The sequence below is a fragment of the Saccopteryx leptura genome, chromosome 3 (assembly GCF_036850995.1).
Source record: "Saccopteryx leptura isolate mSacLep1 chromosome 3, mSacLep1_pri_phased_curated, whole genome shotgun sequence".
In the NCBI taxonomy this organism is placed as follows: domain Eukaryota; kingdom Metazoa; phylum Chordata; class Mammalia; order Chiroptera; family Emballonuridae; genus Saccopteryx; species Saccopteryx leptura.
In genome coordinates this window covers 10683971-10698919 of record NC_089505.1, presented here as the reverse complement: position 1 = coordinate 10698919, position 14949 = coordinate 10683971, and the positions used below count along the sequence as shown (strand labels likewise).

The 14949-nt window shown below is 49.4% G+C and overlaps 1 protein-coding gene across 4 annotated transcripts in view; it reads left to right on the top strand.

The window, feature by feature from the left end:
- ARID1B (AT-rich interaction domain 1B) overlaps positions 1–14949 on the top strand; it is a 429345-nt gene that overhangs the window by 350126 nt on the left and 64270 nt on the right. For all 4 annotated transcript variants that reach the window (XM_066372937.1, XM_066372935.1, XM_066372938.1 and 1 more), the window contains exons 7-8: positions 1371–1550; positions 13741–14068. In XM_066372937.1, the coding sequence (XP_066229034.1) occupies positions 1371–1550; positions 13741–14068 (508 nt within the window). The remainder of the gene's footprint in view (positions 1–1370; positions 1551–13740; positions 14069–14949) is intronic.

Below are 14949 nucleotides of genomic sequence, written 5' to 3'. Positions count from 1 at the left end.
CCCTTGGATCCGGACACCGCCTGGCCCTCCTCTGCCTCGGTGGCCTCGCTGGAAGCTCCTCTCGGGTCCCCGCGGGAGTAGGCAGAGCCCGTTCCTCTCAGTCCTCCCAGGCTCGGGCCTCTCCGTGCTGTTTCTCTAAGGCCCTTCGTCAGCATTGTCGTCTGATTGTGTTCGCTTTTCTCAGAGACATGTCTTCATTTGAGACGCACCTTGTGAAAAGGACTATTTCACAGCTCGTTCTGTATACAGTCTTGCTTATACTTTGACTTATCAGAGTTCTTTTTGACACCTACCCTGTGTGTGCCACATACTCCGCTAGGCACTCAGGATGCAGCAGTGGGCATGGCTTTCCTTGCCAGCAAGCGGCTTATGTCTTAGTGGGGCAGAGAGATGGTGGAGCCACAGGGTTCTCTGCGAGGGAAAGACTGGCTCGCATTTCTTGTCGTGTTCCTCAGAAACCTTTCTGGCAACCTGGTGAAAGGTGAACGGAAAGGAAGAAAGTGGAGGGTGGGGCGGAGAAGGGGAGGTGAGCTGGACCCCGCCGTGTGGGAAGCGAGGACGGGAGCCCAGGCCGGCATGTCGGCGTGGAAACGGACACCAGGTGATGCCTTCCGGGAGCAGAGGCGGCGGGATGTGCAGACGGGTGGCCCGCACACAGGAGGTCGGGGAGGGAGGGACGACGCGGGGTGTGGGGTGCCTGGCGTGAGCTGGGGACATGGTGGTGCCACGGATGGAGAGGGGGGACCGTGGGCAGAGCGGGCTTGCGAGAGGCTGTCCTGTCCTGCTCTGGGGTACCAGAGGACACGTCGGCCACACTGCTGTTCACAGTCCACCAGCAGCGGCAGCAAGAACCAGGAGCTCCCAGTCTGCGTGCTGTTCAGGAGTCAGGGTGCACAGTTGTTGCAGGAGATCAAAGGGGAGAGAGACGGTTATGTGCGGTACGGGACAGAGCGCTGTCGGCCTGGGCTTGAAAGAGGCGGGCTGCCTGGGTGGCATGCGTCCTGTCGATGAGAAAGCGAGCAGAGCCCACAGAGGCCGCGTGGACCACGTCTGTCCTGGCAGGGAGGGCGTGTAGTAGGAGGGGCCTCACTCTTGTTTCTGTAGAGACCTCATCTCTGCCTTTCCTCCCTCTTCTCCTTTCCCTCGCTCACATCCACGAGCACTGGGCTCCCGGGAATGCTGACGAGAGCTCAGAGCGAGGCCGGGGCTGCCCCGCGAGGCTCTCCAGACTCCACCGCACGACTGGAGGTGTATCCCGCCGTTTCTCCAGGACCGGCACAGCACCGGCCTTCTCCCTACCCCGCTTCTGCACAGTGCCCTGTCCGCTTGTGTCCCCCGCATTTATATGTTTCCGTTTATTTCCTACTCAGGTTTTATGGCAGGCACACAAAGAAACCCTCAGATGTCTCAGTATGGACCTCAGCAGACTGGACCGTCCATGTCGCCTCACCCTTCTCCCGGCGGCCAGATGCACCCTGGCATCAGCAGCTTTCAGCAGAGCAACTCAAGTGGGACTTACGGTCCACAGATGAGCCAGTATGGACCACAAGGTAAAGAAAGACAAAATTTTTCCAAACGCACTGCAGAGGGTTATGGAAATTTTACTTAATTTTTTGAGATCCGATTATCATAAACATCTTTGAAGATCTCGGTGTTTGGTGCCAGGCAGATCTGGGGGGTTCATGCAGCCCCCAGCCCTTTAGCTGCCCACAGTGATGGGAAGAGTGCTTTTAGCGACTCTTCAGTAAGCATTCACGCATCAGATGCTGTGGTAAGTGCTTGTCATACGTGGATTAATAAAGGTGTAAATCCTTATTTCTGTTAACATGTTTCTGAACGCTGTTGAGAAAAAACAAGCCTTGTCCTCAAGTTCCTTATGCACAACCTGCATTTCATTGTATTGAATTTTGATTTTCTCCCTCTTTCCCTGTGTGAAATGGTCTGTGCGCAGCGTGCCCACTGTCAGAGGGTGTCACCCCGTTAGATCGCCTTCCAGGGGCTCTGACTTTCCCATCGTTACTGTCTGACTCGTAGAAGACAGGGCAGAGCCTGCAGTGGACACGTCTTTCAAAGAGGAAAACTAGGGAAAAGTAGAAAACTAAATAGAATCATGCCCAAAACATACTGTTTACATTCTGCCTTCCTGGAAGTCGTTGTATGTTTTGTCCTGCGCCTGTAGGGTCCCTTTATCAAGGTTCTAAACCTGATGTATGTATTTATATTTTTTCCTAAGTCACTCTTGGCAGCAAGGCATTTGAATTTAGCACCTTTTTTTTATAGTTTGTTTATTTAAATTAGACATTAATGGATAATTTAGAGAGAATGAGATAATCTGGCACAATTCCCAGAGTTTCCTCACTTGTGAAAATACCAGGAATATTCCGAGTGACTGTGAATTCCCACTAGGGGACCTATAGTAAGATGTGTGTACACCTCCCCGGCAGAGTCGGGTTTGCCGTGGAAAAGCCTTAGTGCTTCCTGCAGGCCACTGTGTCAGGTGGGTCAGCACAGCACCCTCGCCGAGGCCCATGGGGCCCCTCCCGCCACTGAGCACGTGCCCACAGCCCCCAGGGTCCACGAGCAGACCCAGGCACCCTCGGCTTCTTCCCTGCTGCTCCTCGGGAATGCTTTCCTGGCTGGTTGATACTCCTTTGCCTGTGTAGTGTCATTTTCTGGCCTTACACTGTTATGTTACATGCTAGCCATTGCTGTTGTTAGGGAACTGTATTAGAACCCCCGAACATAACACTTTGTTCATGGCCCCTTCCTGCCTCTGTCTGTGCAGGTACTCAAAGTGGGTCCAGGGTAGGGGGTTTACTTGACTTCCTTTCTACCATGTCCTAAGTAGTTTTGATGTTATTAATTCCAGCAAGCCCTGATAATTTAAGTCTCAGTGACAGGCCGGGGCCCCTCGGCGTGAGAGGCTGCTGCCCTCGCCCTCCCTCGGCACAGGGGCCGTCTGCACACAGGCGCTCTTTGGCTGTCGTGGAAAGAAGAGCACCATAGTGAACAGAGAACAGAGTAAAAATCGTGAGAGACACAGGAAATGTGGGCTTTTGCTCAGAATATAACTGGAGACGAGGTCAGAGGCCCGTTCTCAGAACTGAGGTAGCTAGCTGAAGGTTGAGGGCTTGACCCTCATGGAATTCTCACAGCCGGTCTCTCCACTCTTACGTGGCTCCTGCTTGCCGCCTCCTAAGGGGGGAAGGAGGACTGGTGAGGATTGATTTAAGAGCGCGGCATCTGGGAGGGCGGCTCGTCCACACGGCTGCGGCCTTGCACAGTGGCTTACTCTCTGGGAATCACTTTTCTTGGAGTGAGATGATGTTACCTTGAAAGTGGCTTCTAATTCTAATGTTCAGTGAGTCTAAATGTTGCTTCAATTCTGGGGCCTTGGATACAAACACAGCCAATGGATCAGCCACATAAAATGTTGGGTATAGAGTTAAGGAGGTGTTTGTTTTGAGGTTTTTCTAAGGCACACATACTGCATTTTGATTGTTATTAGAAACAACTTAAAACATGGATGATAATGTCCATACTCGGGACTTTCTAACTTTGAAAGCAAGTGTCTGGTGTCTGTCTCTGCATTTCGCCTTTTCTCAGGGGACAGCTCTCTCCACTCTGAGGCGTGTGCCCGCCTGGGTCCACCACCGGTTCCAGGTGCCATGTTCTTCAGATCAGGGCTGGCACTCCGCAAGGCAGAATTGCTCAGCTCGCCTCCTGTTGTCCTGCTCAGCAAGCTGACTGACAAGAAGTTACCCTGTAACATGCTTCATTCAATTCAATAATGTCGTTTCCTTTGCGATTCTCTCTTTGCTCAGACTTTTAAATGGGGCCCCAAATGAAGTATTTTTCCCTTGCTTCTTTTACTACTTTAATTCTTAATAAGATATCCAGCTTGCATCTTTGTGATATACGTTTTAAATCTGCTAAAGGACGCTTTTTAAAGGACGCTTGTGCAGTGAGTGACCCAACGAGGTCATCAGTCTCATCTTCTGTTTCTGTTACTAACTACATGACTTTTCTCTGGTTCAGTTTCTTTTTTAAGAAATGGGTTAGGTGGGAATACTTTATAGTCTTTTCTGCTAACCTTTATTGTCAGGGGCAGCTTCTCCAAAACTGTTATTTGTGATAACCAACATTTATCAAATGCTACTATGTCCTGGATCCTGTTCTAAGTGTGTTTCGTATAGTAACTCCTTTGATCCTCTCATACAGTTATTAGTGCACTTGGCAGATGAAGAAATTGAGGCATGCAACTTCACCAGAGTGCACTGTGGTCATGCCAGCAATCAAATTCAGGTGGACTCGCCCATCTTCTTAATTAACGGGAAGCCCAGGACATTATCCTCATTTTGCAAATGGGCAGGTTTAAGTCATTTGCCCACAATCCCACAGTTAATAAGTGGCAGAGCCAGGGTTCAAAGCAAGGAAGACCGTCAGAGGCCACTCCTGTGATCACTGGTGGGTCACTTCCCATGCCTTAGATGTGTCCTCCCTGGTTCATTCAATCAGAGAGCCACTAGGGAAACAAAGAACTAACTTCTTGCCTTTGAGGAGCAAGGAGCATCATTTTGGAAACATATCAACAATACTAGATATTAAGAAAAAATATTCCTATGAAGTTAAGAAGGGGAAATTTTTAGAAATGTATGTTAATACTGTGAAACCTGAATTATTAAATATACAAATGGGATGAAGCCAATCTAAATGGGTAAAAATGTTTAATTGCAGTATATTTTATGAAATAGTACTTTTCTACCTTAAGCAAACCCATTTAATAACTACTCTTAGAACATGTTTGTAAGTAAAGAGGGCCATAGGGGCTGGATTTCATAAATAAATAAAGGAATTATGTAATTGACATGTTAATTATTAACAAATGAATTTGTATGGGAAACAGCCAAAATCAATTTCACAAAGACTCTTTGTTTTGTACACGCTGGAACAGTGTCTGTCACACCGACTGGCCACAAACATTTTTTGCATATTTGTCACTTATTATAAAAAATGAAGGTCGAACCTTAGTTTTGCACTAAGAAGTACTGCCTTGGGCAACTAATAATAAATCTGAGCCTGCATTCCCCCAAGTTGTCGCTCACCGTGGGACAGTGTCTGGGCCACCCCCTACAGCTGCAGAGGCTGTATAAGATGCAGCCCTGGTTTTGTGCCTTAGTTTGTATAATGTGTATCTTAGGAAGCAGAGAACTTGTAAGTAGGTGAGTCTGATGATGAGCTTTTTATTTCTAAATTACATGATAAAAGATGTTTCTGACAGGTTAAAGATTTTTTTTCTCTCAAAAAAATTAGGTGCCATCTGAAATCTTCCCTCTTCCTTCATTAAAATATGTTTCGCATAAACTCAGCAAAGGCAAACTTGAAGTGAATACCTAGCTGAAATGAATGCAGTTCCAAAATAGTGAATTTCACATCAATCATCTTACAACTGTTTCAGTTCAAGAGGAACAACGTATAAATGTCACTAGTTGGCAACTCATCAGCTATTAGAGAGTACCTTACAGGCCCACGACAACCTTGGTGTCACCGTGACCCAGGATTTCAGTCTCCGCTCTCTTGAGTCCGTAACCCATCGTATTACTGAATTAAGCTCAGTTCAGCCTCACCCTGCAGCAGCGAGGTGTGCCTGCCCGGGAACTCGGGCGCCCGACGGCCCTGCACATGCGCAGTTTGTTCCCGGGGGCTGGCGCGGCCGCTCCTCCGCAGCTCCCTCTCTTCCTTCACATGGTTGTAATGCACCTGCTGTATTTACAGCTTTCTGTTACCTTAACCTCATGCTATGGTTAAATCGCCAGTGCTAGGCAAAGTATGATCCCATATTCTATATTGTTCTGTTGTTAAAGGAATGTTCTGAATATCTTACTATGAGAAAAAACTAATTGAAGTCGGTCATTTTATAGCAAAAGTTAGTTCATGTTAATGCTCCTATGCGGCCTTCACGTTACAAGATTTAAGCATTAATTTTTCTCAACAAATATTAATGATTTTATCAAAACCAGAGAATTAGGAGAGAAATGAAAGTTTCAAGTACAAATCTTCTTGAAATTAAAAGGGAAAAGTAAAAATATAAAGTAACTTGAATGTCGACTAGTGTGAAGCTAATTATTGTCAATAATTAAGCTGGTATTGTTAATTAAAGTCAGCGCTCAGGAGTGCCCACGCTTACCCCCGCCCCGCGTGACTGAGCGCAGCGTGGCAACGTCATCCTGAGTGCCTGTAACTCTACTCCTGCCTTCCTCGTGTCGGGCCTGGGCGGCAACAGAGAGACGCAGGTGTGGTCAGGCAGCCTTCCTCCACATTCACCAGGGGCTCAGCTCTGCTGCCTTGGTTTCAGATGTTTGTTTGAAGAGAAATGACAGGGAATCACACCTTACTAACTGTCTGGGTGGCACCAAATGTCCTTTTGGAAGAAGCCCTTGCCCTTGGCCATCAGGTGAAGCAGGTCAGAGCTCTCCCTCTAGGGGGCGCCGTTCCCACATAGTCTGTGGCCCAGCGCTGGGCACAGCCTCTCTGAGCCCAGGGAGGACACAGGTGCTCACACAGCATGTGACAGTGTTGACTCTGAGACTCCTTCATTTTGAGTTAAAATAATACCTTTTTACATTTATTACGTCCATACTTTTTCTCATACATACACTGAGAAATAAATTGGAATATCTGCATTGTGAGTGTAAATTTTGGCATATGACACAACATATAATGAAAAGATAATTTCAACAATAAAAGTTATTAATACTGGAACAGTTTGTGTCTGTTCCATGACATTCTGTCTATTCATGTGTCCAACAATAATGACTGTTGGTATCATTTTTTCCCCACAGCAATCACACAAGATAGATAATCTTGTGTTTTACCCTTTTTACAGACGAGGAAACTGACCTTTGGAGTGAAAGGTAGCTCTCTGAAGGTCACATGTGCAGCAGGAAGTCGTAGCCCTGCCCCTTGGGGGCCTGTGCTCTCTGCTCCACTCGTTGCCCTGAAGCCAGGTCCTGGCACCTGGCTGAGCACGCCTGTCCCCTGGCCTGTGCGCAGTTGGACACGGGGATGGCCGGTTCTGCTGAGATCCACTCCTGCGCAGGAGCTGCCGACACGCACACAGCCGGCTCCCCAGAGCGGCCCCTCAGCCCCTGCGCAGTGGTGGCCTGACACTGTGTCGTCCCCCAGCTACACTTCTCGGTGCTCAGCCCGTGTGACGGTGTCGAGGTCGCCAGCTGACGCCCCGCAGAATGTAAGCTTGCCTTTGTCCACCACTGAGTCCCCAGCCATTAGCACAGAGCAGGCACAGAAGAGGCCCTGAAGCGGCGATTCCTAAACGAGTGAAGACGGTGTCCCGGGGACCCCGTCCGCCTCCTCACCCTGCCCCTGCGCTTGCTGGGGACTGGGTTGACTAAATGTTTGAGTTATCTTTAGGAAGTAAAACTAAGGATCATTTTGTCTTCTACTTCTGTATTTCCACAGAGAGTAGGATTTAGTGCCCTTACTGGGGGCAAGTCAGCTTTCATTCTGAACCTGCATCTGTGGTCTTCGCTCTGCGGCCAGTTTCTCTGCTGACGCAATGTCTGAGGGTGCCACGCTGTGCGCTCGACCTGGGCACAAAGGCAGAGGTGGGAGACGGTTTCCGATGTATGACCTTTGTCTTGACACAGAGAGGATCTTCCTTAAAAATGCTCAAAATCATTCATCGTTAGGGAAATGAAAATTAAAGCCACAATAATTCTTCCTTACGCACCTCGTGGAATGCCTGATACTTTTCTAATTGGCAATATCAAGGACGTAGAGCAACTAGAACTCTCCGGGAGTTTCTTTTTTTTTTTAGAAACCTGAATGGTTTGTGTGTTTTTTTTAAGCAAAGCACTTTATTTTTATTTATTTATTCATTTTAGAGGAAGAGGAGTGGGGAGGAGCAGGAAGCATCAACGCCCATATGTGCCTTGACCAGGCAAGCCCAGGGTTTTGAACTGGCAACCTCAGCATTCCAGGTTGATTCTTGATCCATTGCACCACCACAGGTCAGGCCACCAGGAGTTTCTTATACAAGTTAAACACACACTGTACAATCCAGCACTCTCATTGGTAGGGCATTTCCAAGAGAAACGAAACTTATGTCTACACAGAGACCTACATGCAAATGTTAGCAGCTTTATTCATAATTGCCAAACACTGGAAGCAATCCAAGTGTCCACAGAAGGGGATTTTAGCAGCAACAAAAGGGAACACACTACTGATGTGCAACAATATGGATACTTCTAAGTGAAAGAAGCCATTACAAAAGGCTACAGACATACAGCTCTATTTATGTGATGTTGTGGAGAAGGCAGAACTGTGGGAGCAGAAATCGGATCAGTGGTTACCAGCGGTGCGAATGAAGTTGAATTCACCCCAGAATGGCAGCTTTCTGTCATAGTAGAAATAGCCCATGTCTTGATTATGCTGGTGTTATCTGGTTGCTTGTATGTAAAGACCAACTCTAATAAACCTGACTTAAAGTAATATTATGTCGTAGAGGGCTGTAAAAAGTGGGGAACAACTTTGGCTACACAACAAGATAAATGAATAGTTAGCTCTAATTCACAAATATATTTATCATGATGTGTAAGCTAATTATCCGTTTATTCCTTCCCACCCGGGGCAAAGTGTCTATTGTATGATTTGTGTACCATTTTTTACTGCCCGAGCCTCAGGGAGTAATACAGAACCTTTCATGTTCGTAAGTAATTGCCGAATGATTGAGACTGAGAAGCAGGATTGCCTATGTTAGTAGAAACATTTAATATGTGAGTTCAATAAAGCAGCAAGCTTGGAATATTGATTATAACTAGTGAACTTAAATATTCGAGAGTCAGGTGTAGACTTACTTGTGACCCTCCTAAAATAATGGTTGGTGACCTGAAGAAAGTCTAGCTCCCGCTTCCGCCATCAGTGCTTGACTCTGACTCCTGGTGGGCTGAAATCTGAACTCACTCGGTGACCGGTTTTCCAAAGCTGGTGTGCCAAGATGAACCCACTTGAAAACTGTGGGCTCTTGGACTTGGCTGCCAGACCCGTCCAGCTGAGGTGGGCCGGCCCAGCATCTGCTGCCCTCATTGTGCTTAGTGCTGGCTCCATCTGTTTTCTGTCAGACCGAGTGCCAACGAATTACTAATCTATTAGAGGAACATGGAAATAAGATTGCGCTTCTCGGCCCTGGCTCTGCCTCTCATGTTTTCCTTGGCTTACATATCTGGGTTTTGTTTATTTGGGGGAGCAAGATCTGTTATCAAATCGGCAAAGAGTGGGGGACATGAATCATCTCTCACTCTTTCCCACACGTTTTAAGAGATCACGGGGGGGGGGGGGGATCGTATGAATGTTTGATAGCGGGACTGTTGGTGGTGGTAGTGCTTACTATCACTTTTCAGGTAACTGCGCTTGGCACTGGACTAGTCGGTTTCTGCCTGTTCCCCGGTGCTGTCGTTGCTTTACAGGTGGCCAGACTGCTGTGGAAGAAGGTTCACTATCTTCTCCAAGGTTATGGTGCTAGGAAGTGTCAGAAGCAACATTCAGGCCCGGATTCTAGAGCGTGTGTTGTAGTCATTGCTGCTGGCTAGGCCGTTTAGAGCCTTTAGAAAAACCACTTTTGTCGGGGCATGTGAGTTGAACGAGGAAAGCCTTTAGAGTTCCAAGGGGAAGACAAGGGAACTTGGCGTTTCCTCCTCCAAAGAGGGACCTCTGGAATTAGAACATACTCCCTTGACATGTGCTTTTGACATGTGAACTGACGTGTGCCGATTCATAGATAACCCAACCGGGGAAGACTAGATTGGGAGCCCTGTGTTCAGTGGGCCTTCCCGAGTGTTGGTGTGCGCGTGTGCATGCGGGTGTGTATGGTGGGTGTGCTCTAATGCCCAGTGCCTGCCCTGGGATGGAGTCCAGCTGCTGAGTTGTGCAAGGTCTTGAAACACAGCTCTTCTCTGTTGAGCACAAAACATGGGTGGGCAGGCCGGGAGCAAGCCCCGGGGTGGCTGGGCATCGCCGTCTTTCTTCCTGTGTTCACTGAAATACAGCCCCTGCCTGTCAGTTCAACCCAGGTGCGAGCAGCCAGAATGGCACCGTTTCTCAGTCCAGCTGTAGGCAGAGTTCTACTCCGCATGTGAGCAGAATTCAGTGAAATCCGGAACCTCCTTCTCTAGTGCAACTGCGTTGTGGGTGTCACCTCGGTCACCATGTCTAAATGCTTGTTTTCTAAAACAAGATGATAGTGGTACTTCATGTCCTCTGAAAGCAGAGGGTGCATATGTTTTCACTGCATAAAGTTTCTTACCAGATGAGTCACCAAGCGAGTGTTGGGGGAGGTAGAACTAGTTACAGAGGAATAGCTGAAATATGTGAATCAATTTCATTTGCATTCAAACTGTGAACGAGTTTATTTATTTTTAATAAAACAAGAGCCAGAAAGGAGCACTCGAGTTCACTGATGTCATCCAACAATGTGCAGTCTGGGCAGATGAGGTCAGGAGCGGGGAGAAGTCTTCCTTCTGCTCACAGGGGGAGTTCTGACTGCTGGTGCGCTGAGGACTGGGGGGGCGCGAGGCAGGACGCAGCCACCTGACCTGGCCCCTGCTCTGTGTCCCTCTCCACCAGCGTGAGCAGAAGGTGCCCTTCCGCCGAGATGGTGTGACGGGAAATCAGACCTTCTGTGTGGTCCCCCTGGGATGGCAGATTCAGAAGCAACTTAAGAACTTCTTATAAAGAGTGTTAAAATTTGTCAATGGTACGTTTCTGCTTCTTACTTGAAACAGTGTAAGTTTGTTTCCGCAAAGGCAGGGTAGAGTTTCCTCACATGAAGGCAGGTACGTCTGAGGAGCTGGACTCGGGGCCGCAGAGGTCGTTGACGACAGCGACAGCGCTGTCCTGCGCTTCCTCCTGTTCCCTCTGACTTCCCCTCGCCTCTCTCAGGGCCAGTGCTTTGCTCTGACCCCTCCCCGCCTTTGTTTAGCCTCCCAGAGGAGGTCACTGTCAGAAGCTGCTGGCTTCCACAGGTCACTTGCTCTGCAGGCGGAGCACTTGATTAGCTTGTCCCAACATCAGCGGCCGCAGATTAGGACCCACGTTGGTCTGCCGCCTGTGTTTGTAAATAAAGCTTTATTGGAACTCGGGCCGTCCCGTGTGTGTATGTATCCCCCCTGGCCGCGTTGGAGCGACAGTGGAAGCTTGGTCGTGACAGAAACCGTCGGGCCCGCAAAGCCTGTCCAGCCCTTTACAAGAAGTGTGCTGGCCCGTGGTCTACGGGGCCCGTGAGCTTCACACCAGCTACAGTGAGCGGTACACTTCACGGCCAAGCAAGTAAAAGTGCACGTGGAGTAGCTAACAGAGCAAGCAGCCAGTCAGTGTGGAAACGTCTGTGAGCTCCTTGCACACCTGTGGGGGCTGCAGCTTCCGCCGTGTGGACCTCAGCACGCCCGGGTTCATTATGATTGTGAGGAGACTGCTACTTCATGTGTTTTTCCTTAGGCTTGTGAGCAGGCTGCACGGAGCTGCGTGCCTGGGCTCTGACCCGCACGCACAGCCTGCCTGGCTGCACCCCAGGATTCCTGTGCCCCGGGGTCCTCATCTCTAGAACGAAGGCTATAGTGATAGGGATTCTCAGGCTTGATGGAAGGATTACATAGGTTAATGCAGAGAACTTTGAATCTGAGCTTAGCACGCAGTTAACATCAAGTGTATAGTTTTATTGCTGCTACTAATCAGACCCCATTTGTGCCGGAAAGCCTGGAGAAGCTCCTCATCCCCAGAGTGAACCCCAAGCCTGGGATCCTGGTGCACAGGCCCTGCAGATGTGGCCGCTCCCCTCCTCATCGGTGACTTCGCCTTGAGTGTGTCTGCTCTCTGGGCCGCTGTCCGCGGCCTCCTGCATCCGTGCTCTCTCCCCACTCTGCCCTGCTCCCCACCCAACAGTAAAGCCCTACCATGTGTTATATCACTTCCCCCCGACGACTCTTCCAGTAGTCAACATTAGAGAGGATGGTCTTTGTTTTACAGAGAAGGAAACAATTAGACCCACTCACCTGAGGTCACACAGCCAGTAAGTGCAGAGACTTCCCCAGCTCCAGTGCTCCTAGATCCCAGCGCCAGCCCCACCTGGACCCCGGGCCGCGGGCCCCGGGGGGCGCCCAGCAGTGCCCCATTCAAGGCAGCTCACGACTGACAGGCACTGCCACGGAAGACCCGCCTCCCCGCCTGGCAGACTCTCAGCTCTCGCTCTCACAGTGCAGTGTCTTGTTCTGCTTTTGTGATTGTTCTCGCCTTACCCTGTGCTCTGCCTCGTGCACACACCTGCACGCATGCACACACACTTAGAATTGTGAACTGCTTGAGTGCAGGAATCAGATTGTATTGTAGTTAACTGTTTTCTCTGTGCCTAGAACAGTTAGGTTGTGTGAGGAGATTCTTCTAGAAAGTAGTGAGGACTGATTGAGAAACCCGAGTCCTTGTTCTACCAACACTTGTGTTTTCTACGTGGATTTTATGTCAACATGTATTGGAAGGCAGCATATTTCATTTGTTAATTGCGTGGGTTCCAGAGTCAGCTTGCTTGAACTTGAATCCCAAGCTATTAGCTGATGGTTTTTTTCATTTGTAAATGGAATCTTGGTCGTATCTGCATTTCATACGGTTATCAGAGAATTGAAGGAAACCGTTGATGCAAGCACTCACCCCAGGGTCTCGTGCACAGCACAGACCGTAGTTATTACTGCTGGAGTGGCATCAGGTATGCCTTTAATTTACTTGAATTTCATGTTGTACAGTCAATCAAAATAAAAGGCAGAGAAGATGAGAGAAAGTGAAACCGTTTAAATAGTCTAGGCCATGACAGCTGCCATTTTCCCCCAAGAGCACGTGTCCTGGTGTGGGCAGGGTGGGTGCAGCGCCCACCTCAGGGCTGGCCGCCCCCAGCGCCACCTCTCACAGTGGTGTCTGCCAGGGCTGGAAACCGCATTCCGTAAGACACGGCACAAGCACAGACCAGCCACTTGATCTGGCGCTCAGGAAGAAGGAGAAGCAAGTGTCCCCACACCGAGGACAGCCGCTAGCGCTAGGCCGATGTCCAGTTTCCACCGACACCCCCCTGGTCCTTCAGAGGCCACGTCTGACATCTGCACGTTTGGTGTCACACGCCTGCCGTGGCTCTGAACCCTCCGTCGTGGCCGTCGAGGGGGCGTGCGTCGGAGCGGGACTGGGGCGGGGATTCGGGTGGGTGTGGGGATGGGAGGGTCAGGGAGCTGAAGCAGCGCTCGGTGCTGGCATCCCTCGCCTGTCCGTGGAGTGTGAATGAGTAGCCGGGTTTCCCCCCAGGCCGCAGTGTTCTGTGTGGCTCTCTGCCTTTGGAACGTGCATGGAGAGAGTGTGTGAGAATGACTAGCCGGGTTTCCCCCCAAGTCGCAGTGTTCTGTGTGGCTCTCTGCCTTCGGAACGTGCAGGGAGGGAGTGTGTGAGAATGACTAGCCGGGGTTCCCCCCAGGCCGCAGTGTTCTGTGTGGCTCTCTGCCTTCGGAACGTGCAGGGAGGGAGTGTGTGAGGCTCCCAACCTCCCCAGTGCCGACCGGGGAGGGTCAGTAGGAATAACGACTGATACTCTGTATGATCCCGCTGTTGGACAAGAAGTGTTTCCAGTGAGTGTTCTCACCAGTCCAGAGAGTAAGTAAAAGGCCCTAATTTGTGTTTGTTTTTTGTTTATTTTAGGTAACTACTCCAGACCCCCAACGTATAGTGGGGTGCCCAGTGCAAGCTACAGTGGCCCTGGGCCTGGCGTGGGCATCAATGCCAACAACCAGATGCACGGACCAGGGCCGGGCCAGCCATGTGGTGCTATGCCCCTGGGACGAATGCCATCAGCTGGGATGCAGAACAGACCGTTTCCTGGAAACATGAGCAGCATGACCCCCAGTTCTCCTGGCATGTCTCAGCAGGCAGGGCCAGGCATGGGGCCGCCGATGCCGACCGTGAACCGTAAGGCACAGGAGGCGGCTGCCGCAGTGATGCAGGCCGCTGCAAACTCAGCACAAAGCAGGTATGCCGTCAGGGCGGGGCGGGGGTCTGTGTGCACGTGTGAGCACGTGCTGAGCCCGGGCGCGCTGTTCCGGGTCACCTGGGGAGGGCAGGGACTGTCACTTGGCTTGGCTATAAAGCTCAGAAAAGTACATGACGGACCAGTTCTCGGAGACATGGATGAAGGCATCTGAGTGGTGGGCAGGGCCATGGCAGGGCAACATTTGAAATGGCTGTGAATAGTCATTGGTTCAGCACCCCGGAGCCCGTGGGCTCTGGAGCATCTGTGGGGTTCCCTGTAAAACAGCAAGGTTTGGGCAGGAAGTTCTACAACCTATAAATTAGTTAAGATCTCAATCATTGAAAAGAACCTCCCCTTCTATTACCCCACCATAACAATTTTTATGAAATAGAAACATTGTCTACACACATGTGTATCATTGTGTGTGTTTGTCTCGATGTATATGTGTGAGATTTATATACTTTGCAGTCTGTGTTTTATTTTTCTGGGCCTACCTCTCTATCTGTCCAACCAAAATGTAGTTAATAAAGCAAAGATAAGATTTCAGAAAGTTCAGGTTGATCCAGGAAAGCTTTCTCTTGTATGATTTGTTTTTAATACTGATTTTTAATTAATTCTTAAATACTTGACCCATATAAAAAGAAGATACTAAATTTAAAAGTTATGAGGCCACAGTAAATGTTTTCAAAGAAGCGCATGTAAATATGTTTCATGTTAGCATATGTTCAAATTCATTTTAAAACAAAACAAATTGAAAGATATGGATGAAAATGGGTTATCCAAAAGAAAAGAGAGAAGATTCTGATTTTTTTCCAACAGGAAATAAAAGTGTGTGTGTGTGTGTGTGTGTGTGTGTGTGTGTGTCCGCGCGCGCCCCTTTG